The following is a 9779-nucleotide window of genomic DNA, read 5'->3' as shown; positions in this document are numbered from 1 at the left end:
TATATATATATATAAATTGACATTTATAATAAAAGGAAACAAACACATTAATGTTTATGAGAGATTTTAGTGACTGGGTTTGGATGTATTTTTACTAGGGTTAAGCGAAGGAAATTTGTAATTTCGATCTTGCGGTGAATTGGGCCTTTCTCGCTTACAGAACATGGTCATGTTTTTGCCTAATTTAGAGTTCATCTGAGTTCGGCTGCAGTCACAGCTGATTGGAGACACCCGCGTGCCTCCAATCAACTGTGACCGCAGGTTCCTATGGTCCCTGGGCCGTAACAGCCTAGGGACCGTTCGAACCTGCACCCTGGACTTCAATGGAATTCGCAAAATCGCGGACCCATCAGAAGTTCGGGGAAATTTTCACGAGACCGTCAGGGGCGTTCTCACTCATTCCTAATTTTTACAACGTATGTTTTATTTACATCTGACAACACGGATTGTTACATCCTCACACAACCTATAATTGACTTACGCGCATCCCGCCGCTGTTTTAACAAGTTTACAGCAAGCGAGGTGTAAAGAAAGACGTCCCTCTCTTTATTACTATTTATAAATTCTGTTCTCCGGAGAAAAAGAAAACTCAAATTAAGCGCCTACAAGAAAAAATAATTAACGCCGTTCATGGAACAAAATGAAGTTACAACATATTTACCCGGCTCGCTTGTCACTGCGATAGAGAGGAGAAATGAATTCTGCTCAGCCTTGTAATATTATCACCTTTGTCTGTCTTCAGGTAATTGCGTCTATTATTCTGCAGTCATTATTTCTCAGTCACGTCGGATATTCTCACTGTTTTCCCGTTGTCGTCTGACGATCTGCACACTGTTGTCGTCTGCACACTGTTAGCAATAAACTTGTTATTACTTAGCAGGAATTAACAAAATCATTAAAAATGCAAATGTGGGTTCAATAAAAATGTTTTATATAATGCGGTCTGTGGGCTTATGCGCCACGTTATATGGGTGGAGGGGGACGCAGTTCCTGGTGGCTTCCCGGGGCTGACAATCCCAATGCACTTTGTTAATTAGTTTGGCAGTGGGCAGGACTGCCATCAAAAATGTCTGTTCCCAATACCAGGTAAACTTCCTGCCCCCCTTCCCTATGTATAAAAGTTTCAGCATTGCAAAAGTCAAGCTCTTTTGATTGGGGCTCGGTCCAGAAGTATCTCCTGTCCCTCCCAATGGAAGCCCTACTCAACTACTCCCTACCACCCCCATTCATTTCCAATAGGCAGGTGAGATTCTATTGGTGATTAGAAATTAGGAGTTTTCGGTGGTTCCTAAGGTTGAAATGGTCTTTAAATGGTGCCTGAGGACTACAGAAGCTCAATTTATCCCACATTTAGGAGTGGACGGTACTCAACTGCTCCCTACATGGACCGCCCCATTTCTTTCCAGGTGAGATTCTACGGAGGAGGAGAAATTAGGACAACTTTTGGTGGTTCTTAAGGGTGAAATGGGCTTAAGATGAGTCCCTCAGGACTACAAAAGACCTATTCACTCTACATTTGAAAGTGAATGCTACTCACTTCCTCAAAACACCCCTCCCCCCATTCCCAGTGCAAGTGAGAAGCTATGGGGAAGAGAAATTACGATGGTTTTTGGTGTTTCTTGGGCTTTAGATGGTCCCTGAGGCCTACAGAAGATCTTTTCACATTTGGCAGTGGCTGGTACTCAACTGCTCCTTGCCATACCCATTCATTCCCAATGAGTAAGTGAGATGCTATGGGGGAGGGGAAATTAGGTCAGTTTTTGGTGATTCCTAAAGGTAAACTGGACTTTAGATGGCCGCAACGGCCTACAGAAGCTGCTTTTAATCCACATTTGGCAAAGGGCAGTACTCACCTTCTCCCTACCACCCCCATTCACTTCTAACGAGAAGATGAGATGTACACAGTGCACGGTTTCCAGACTTTACAGAATCGGTAGCCAAACCACAACCCCACCACCCAGCTTAACAAGCCAATATGGAGCAGTTTTTATTTTTCTAGCACCCTCCTGTAACATAGGGACAGGGTGGCTTAGTGACAATCTTGGCCAGGACACAATCATATTGAGTTGGAAACCGGGACCTCAGGTCTCATCTCATCATCGGGACTGCACTAATAACCCTATGTACCCTATGGTAGGGACATTAGATTGTAAGACCCACTGCGGTCCAATGAGTGTTTTTGGTAAGGTTTGCATTTTTCATGCGAATGAGTACATATAATAATAATAATAATAATAATATATTTATATATATATATAGAGAGAGAGAGAGAGTTCACACACAATCATTTCATGGTGCAGAATCATAACCACTGCAGATTTTATTGCTCTGTGTTTTATGGAATGTTGCTGATAAATCGCAGGGAGCAGCAGAAGGCTTCTAATTCACCGGTAATTGGACTTTTCAGAAGAACCCAACCTATCCCCCCCGTCCTCTTCATGGTTGTGTGGAAGTTGCAGCTCCGATCTGCTCTGGTTTATTATTTTTTGTTCTCAGTCAGGATTTTTTAATTAATTCTTATGTATATATAATATAATTCTTCTATATATATTTTTATCAGGATAGATTTGGTTAATGTTGAAGACACATCGGAAATCCTAATACATCAGGCAGGTGATGGAAATGTGTAGGTGTGCTTAGTGATGATCACCTGTAGGCAATGAAGGGGACCTGTCATAAAGTCATGTAAGGTACCAATGGAAGCAATGTAAAACGTTCATGGAGGGGGCTGTGACTACAGAATCACGTGCTACATCCAGAGGAGTGGATCCAAGTTTGTTCATCTTTGCAGTCTCGTGTCCTGAATAGCACGTGGAAATACCAATTTGACTATAATTGCAACTGAATTGCTGCAGAAATGGCTGAATACATTGAGGCTGTGTAATTAATGGACAGGTCAAAATTTATATTTTTTAGGGCTAATAAGCATTGGGAGCTGGGCACTGCCATGGGTAACAAGTACCAATGCAGGAAGAGGGGCGAGACACTAATATGGGAGCAAGTGCCAATGTTACATGGGGATTCGGGCACTGCCATGGGGAACAAGTACCAATGCAGCAAGAGAACCCAGAAACTATTATGTTCATATTTATATCAGGTTCATTGAGTGCTAGGCATTGTCTAGATGAACAAGTACGAGTGCAGCATAAAGGGGGTCGTATACTAACTGGGGGTCGTATACTAACATAGGGAGCAAGTACTAATGCAACATGGGGAGCTGCCTTGGGGAACAACTACCAAGATAGCAAGAGGGGGGAAGCTAGCAGCATGAGAGGTCAGATAATGACATGGATAACAAATACCAATATTGCATGGATAGCTGGGCATTGTCCTGGGGAACATGTACCAATGCAGCATGAGAGGCCAGGCACTAACATAGGGCACAAGGGCCAATGCAGCATGGGGAGCTGGGCACTGCCATCAGGAAGATGTACCAATACAGTAGAAGGAGTTGAAAACTGCCATGGGGTACAATATAAATTTATAATGGGGAAGCAGGCACTGCCATTGGCGACAAATACCAATGCAGCATAGGAAGCCAGGCACTGAAATGGCTACACATACAAATGCAGCATGGGGTGCAAGACACTGCCATTGAGAAGTGCCAAAGCAAAAAAAAAAATAAATTAAAACATAAATATTAAAAACCTGGGCAACATTGAAAAAAAAAACACACTCAGGGGATGCATTAAAGGTGCTCATGTCATTATATACTTATTTTCTTTATTAGAAAACTCAATCAGACCCTTAAAAGACAGATTCCACGCCTTGCTATAAAAGCTCCAGATGTGGTCATTGCTAGTGTTCATGTTTGAATTTGGGTTGTCCTTATATTAGACCCGAAAATAACGAGATTTGACAAAAATTTGGATAAAAAAATGTAAAAAATGTGTTAAAAAATAAAAAATAATGGAAAATAATTTATTGAGTGTTTGTGTTTATTTAACTCATTTATTTACAGGTTCTCCTGCAATGACATGATATTTCTTAAGCTGCGTACACACGTGCAATTTTTGTCGTTGGAAAGGATCTTTCACGATCCTTTCCAACGACAAGGGACTGCACGATGCATGAACGGTGCTGTACATACAGCACCGTTCTGCTCTATGGAGAGGGGAGGGGGGGAGCGACGGAGCGGCACCCTGATGCGCGCTCTCCCCCTTCCCTTTCATTGGGATCGGTCGTCGTTCATTGTCCGTGGATCCGGCAGGTCGGTCGTTCAGACGATGGACGACGCCGACTGTACACACGGCAGATATTCGCCCGATATCTGGCCGATGCCGATTATCGGGCGATAAAAATCTGACGTGTGTACGCAGCTTTACTCTGTAACACGCACAGTAATATTCTGATACATTTGTTACATTTTCATTTTATCCACTGCGATGTAACAAATATATCATAATATCACTGTGCGTGTTACAGAGTAAGAGATACTTGCCGGCCTGCATCTTCTCAATGATTGCTGCTGTGTCTGTGTGTGTGATCCCCAGGGGTAATTAACCTGTAGTGGCCCGGGCATTGGAGTGGAACTGTAGAGTTCATCTGCAGTTCAGTTCCCATGGTCACATGATGGTGGGAACTTTGCGGTCACAGCTATGACTGCAGGAGATCCCCGGGGCACTAGAGGTTGAATAGGGACAAGTTTCCCCATTTATCACATCTAGTGCCCTGTGTTCTTGCATAGAGAAACTCTATCCAACAACACATACAACTAGTACAGATATTCGACCAACACTAGTCATTGCATTGCTCAGGATTCCCTATAAGATTCCCCTATTATGGCAGCATAGGGATCTATCATTTAACAATGGGAGCGCGATGGGTTAACATCATGAGGTCATTGTGATTGAGGTAATGGGGGTACATCGTCATTATAATGTATGCTGACCTCTAATACCGTATAAAGGGCTGATGTACATTTTGATGAATTCTTATTGATTTGTATAGAAAATATCCCAGGGAACATAAATGTGAATCCATTTGGAGAAGTTTTAGCTGAATTGACACAATGCGGAATCTCAGCATACTTTCAATGGATTTTATCCCAGAACTCCCAGGGGATACCTCTCACCAGTATGGGATTCAGAACCGTCAGCTTCCCTTTACATCTTCTCACTCGCGTGATATTGTTTGTGAAACATTTAGTTTTATTATAAAATGATCAGATATCTTTGGAGGTAAAATCTGCCAGTTTGCAGCCACAATTTTTAAAACATTGATAAAGAATTTCTCAGCACATTTCCCAACCTCCTGCTCATGTAACTGGCTCACTGCCTAGAAATCTGTGCAGAATTTCAGGAATGCCCAGGATTGCTCAGCATTGCCCAATTTCCATATAAACTATGGATGCTGCAAGGTTTGTATTACAGTGCTGACATGGATCATGTCCTGTGAACCCCCTGGGTACCATTCACATTTATCAGGTGCACTGGAATGGCCAGACTTTGTACATACAGAGCAGAAGCAAGTAAGAATCTTCAACAAACACCCGGTTCCACCATACCCCATACATTGGACTGCTCTGTAGCCTCACAAGTCTAACTACATTCTTGAGATGTCAGAATAGAAAGCTGGTCATTGATCTCCAGTCAGTGGCTGGGATGATGTCATCAGTCTTCTGCAGGCAGGAGAAGCATTTCCTCAGTCTCCTCTCTCCCAACATGGAGGGATTACACAGATCTGAGCACATTCCCCTGATAGCCCGCAGCTTGTTCCGGGGATTTGGCTCATTGCTCTCTGCGGAGATCTGGGACTCAATAAATACAATCCGTACCGTGTGCAATATGGCTCATCCAACATTCATTCAATCTTTCATCATGGTGTAAAACAAAAATTAAATGAAAGACTTTTTGTTACCCAATAATAATATCTGAACAGTGAATCTGACATTCCTTCAAACCTTCCTTGATGCGAATCAATTGCTGCCATTAAAACACATTTAATGTGACATGGAAGATTCCCAAGAGGGAATGTTTGAAGGAATGTCAGATTCCCTGTTTTATAAATGGAGCCTTATGTAATACAAACAAACGATAACTCTTCTTTATATCTCTATGGCTGGCACACAAACACAATATATACAAATATTCGGAATGCCACCCCTTGGAATTGTGTGGGCTTGTGAGAGGGGTGAATAATGGTGTTCACATCTCCCTGGCATTTGTGGCAATTGTCATTTTCACACAGGGTGGCACCTAATATGTGTATGTATGTAGGTACAGGGGTACGCTTTTTTATTTTATTTTATTTGATTGTAGTAAAATATTAAGGCGGGGGGGCTATTTAGAAATATTTTCACAAAAAAATTCATACAGCATTCCCATTTTTCATTTAATCAGTTGAGAAAATATTTATATTTATGGTAATAGCTGTATCAATCCTGTGTGTTAATATCCATAAATGCCTCCTAAGTGTTATATATTTCCCCCTTTTTTAAAGATAATTACCCCTCTGTGCTACCTGTAAGAGCAGCAGCCTCTCTGCAGCTGTTCAACTCACACCAGTTACTGATTGGAGTTCTGTGGGTTTGCCTGAGAGGGGGTGTGTCAAAGCAGTGGAGGTGTGTCCGGCCAGTAGGGGTGTGTCAGATCAGTGGGTGTGTCAGAGCAGGGGGGCGTGTCATACCACTACAGAGAGCCCGCTGCTCTAACACAGGGCTCAGCGTTCTTGCAGGAAATGCAATTATCAGATTTTTCACCACTTTTTAATATTTTCCTGGACACACTTTTTCCAGTGAATCACTTTAGAAAATATGTTAGTCCTGGGTGCCAAATTTATAAATAAACTTTAAAAAATAAAGTGTTATATATCTCTCCCTTTTGTTGAAAGATAATTACCTCCTCACCCTTTGGACATCATGGAAGAGAATGACCTCAGTGCTAGGTGTGAGAGCAGCAGCCTCTCTGCAGCTGTTCAATACATGCCAGTTACTGATTGGAGGTCTGACTCAATTTAGTGACGCGTTTGGCCAGTAGGAGGATATCAGTTCAGGGGGGAGCGTATTTAACCAGTATGGGTGTGACAGACCTGTGGACGGATGTCAGATTAGTCGGGGGCGTGTTTGACCGGTGGGGGTGTGTCAAACCAGGGGGCGTGTCATAGCAGTATGAATGTGCTAGATCAGTGGGGGTGTGTCAGACCAGTGGGCGTGTCAGGCCACTACGGAGAGGCCACTGCTCTCACACGTGGGGTTTGCTGTTCTTTTCTCTGCAGGAAATGCATTTCTCAATCTTTTTAACACTTTTTAATATTTTTCTGTGCCCTGATTTTATTGTTGTCATTTGCCCTTAATTTTTTGGGTCAAACTGACCCCAGTTTGATTGGATTCCCATCATATCATTGCTGATTGGAGACACATGTGTAGTGCAGATTTACATTTGTATCATAGAGTTCCTGTTACACTTCAGTAATGCTGAGCTGTACATACAGCGCGCCCTCGTGCCCTCTCCTCATATACACATATATGTAATTCACAAGGGTTTGACCATAAATATCCTCGGACATAATTGCTTTTATCACTTGACTGCACTTCTTATATCCCAACAACAAATCTCATTTTATTTCCCGAGCTAGGATCAGATTTTAATCTCTTCGGGAATGTGAGATATTACATTTTTCATAAATCGAGCAACCCCTAACATTCAACATGCCGTGACCCCGACCTCTCCCTCCCCCTGCCTTCTCTCTTAAAGCAGAACTGACACTGAGAATCATGGACGATTCAGGTCCAATCCAAACCAAGGCTAAAAAAGTCCAAAATTTAGGCCAATCAGAGCCTTTTCTTTGCAAAGATCCTTTACTTTGCTGCAAAGAGTGGAAGCGGGGTGCTATGTGCTGAGGGTGTGGGTACCCCGGCCCAATATTAACAGGACCGGGGGGTTCTTTCTTAGTAGCATCCTTTGGGTTCCGCAGACCAAGGATTTTTAGATTTTCATCCAATTTTTTTAGATTTTCACCCAATTTTTACCCAAAACATACAGATTTTTAGGATTGGATTAAATTAGAAAAATATTACAATATAAATCACAGGCAAACATTGATTCACACCTTTTCACCCAAAAATCCAAAGCCACTGAATTTAGGATTGTCATCAAAGTGTCAGGGTTACCAGAAGAACAGTGAGAACATGTCCCAAGTAAAATATATAGGAAGAACAAAAGAACCTTGTAGTTTTTTTCTGTAAATCATTTTTAAAGTCTTCTTCCTACAGTTCCAGTTAATAATAAAGCCACAGTGTCGGGGGCCTGCTTTACCATAAATGACAAATGTTTTTAACTTTAATTTATGGGAAAATTCCATTTTATTTTCACATGGGACATGTTCCCATACACTCATTGGTGGAAGCCTCCATATCCCAGAGGTTTTTGTTGGATTCTTGTACATGATATGTGGAGATGGGAAATAATCTTGCACACCACGTCTATTCTTTCATATACACGTTAGATATCCAGCGACGTCCTGGACAGGTGTGATAGAAATCCAAGCCAATCTATTTCCAGGTGTTTGAGGTTTCTGTATTCCGGCCCTTTGTGTGTCTTTGCTACAATGCTGCAATTATTGGCGCCCCGACAGTACCTGATACCTCTATCTGCTTCCCTACAGGTAGATTCTGCAACCGGACATTTGATGATTACGCCTGCTGGCCAGATGGGGTCCCCGGAACCTTTGTGAATGTTTCCTGTCCCTGGTACCTCCCCTGGGCACACAAAGGTAAGTGTCCGCCATGGATGGCAAGAGGGAGATCCAAATCTAGAGGGATAATAAAGTGTGAACGCTCCAATGTTGGGTTCGTTTCAAGGTAAAGATCAGCCAGGTTACAGGGTAAAACACATAAATTATATTCAGGAACAGATTTATCTCCTTGTAAGATAAAACTTCATCATGAAAACTCTTTGCTGCTATTCCACTTTCTATCACTAGGGGCATCTTCACCCACCTTCAGGTAAGCTCAGCTATATCCATCCTGCCTGACACCTTACAAGTTAATGATTTTACCACTGACATAGGATTCCTAGAGCACTATGGGTTTTCTAGAGAGAGAACAGTGGAAGCTTCTTAATTTCAGACTCCCTCGATAGAATTAAACTTCCATATTGCTACATTTGGCAAACAGCCAGAGGGAGGAGTCTTTTCTTTGACATTAAGCTGTGTGTATAGATTTGACCTTGAGCTACTGAGCTCTGTGAACTCTTTTTTTATTTTGTAAAGTGGCTTAGACTAGAGATGAGTTCAATTGTTACTTCTGGAAGTCTGTCTAAAATAATCATATGCAGTGTTTTATAATTACATGACAATTATTTTACTCCCAGTGTACCGCCTCCCCCACTGGACCCATCCCTTACCGCTTTAAAATGTTCTGAACTCTTTAGACCAGTCACATGACACTCAGAAGCCCCTCCTCTTTGTTCTGATCCTTGCAGTGGGCATTCCGCAGTGATGCAGAGCAGGTGATGCCATGATGAGTGCAGGGTGTAGTGGTGACGGGGTGGATGTGCCGCTGCAATAGGGCCCCAGATCTGCCTAATCAAACAAGTGCCCGGAGTCACTTCAGCTGAGGGGCCCCCATGTCAGTTTTGTACAGGGGCCCAGTGTTGGCTACATCTGCCATTGGGTCATTATAGAATGCAATTCTATATAATGCAATTCTCAATAAATGCAATTCTGTAGTTCAAATGCGTCTCAGCACGCAAATGTAAAGCAAATAAAATAAAAAGCCGCCAAAGATGTTACAAAAAAACACCAAACTGTGTGTCACTGTAACTTTTCTATACACAGAT

General features: G+C 42.4%; 1 protein-coding gene across 1 annotated transcript in view; it reads left to right on the top strand.

The window, feature by feature from the left end:
• Positions 1–9779, top strand: part of GLP1R (glucagon like peptide 1 receptor) — a 175096-nt gene that overhangs the window by 75966 nt on the left and 89351 nt on the right. The window contains exon 3 of the mRNA XM_072410312.1: positions 8605–8712. Coding sequence (XP_072266413.1) covers positions 8605–8712 — 108 coding nt within the window. The remainder of the gene's footprint in view (positions 1–8604; positions 8713–9779) is intronic.

This window comes from Pyxicephalus adspersus, chromosome 4 (genome assembly GCF_032062135.1).
Source record: "Pyxicephalus adspersus chromosome 4, UCB_Pads_2.0, whole genome shotgun sequence".
Classification (NCBI taxonomy): domain Eukaryota; kingdom Metazoa; phylum Chordata; class Amphibia; order Anura; family Pyxicephalidae; genus Pyxicephalus; species Pyxicephalus adspersus.
The sequence above is the reverse complement of the archived record's forward strand: the minus strand, read 5'-3'. Positions and strand labels throughout refer to the sequence as shown.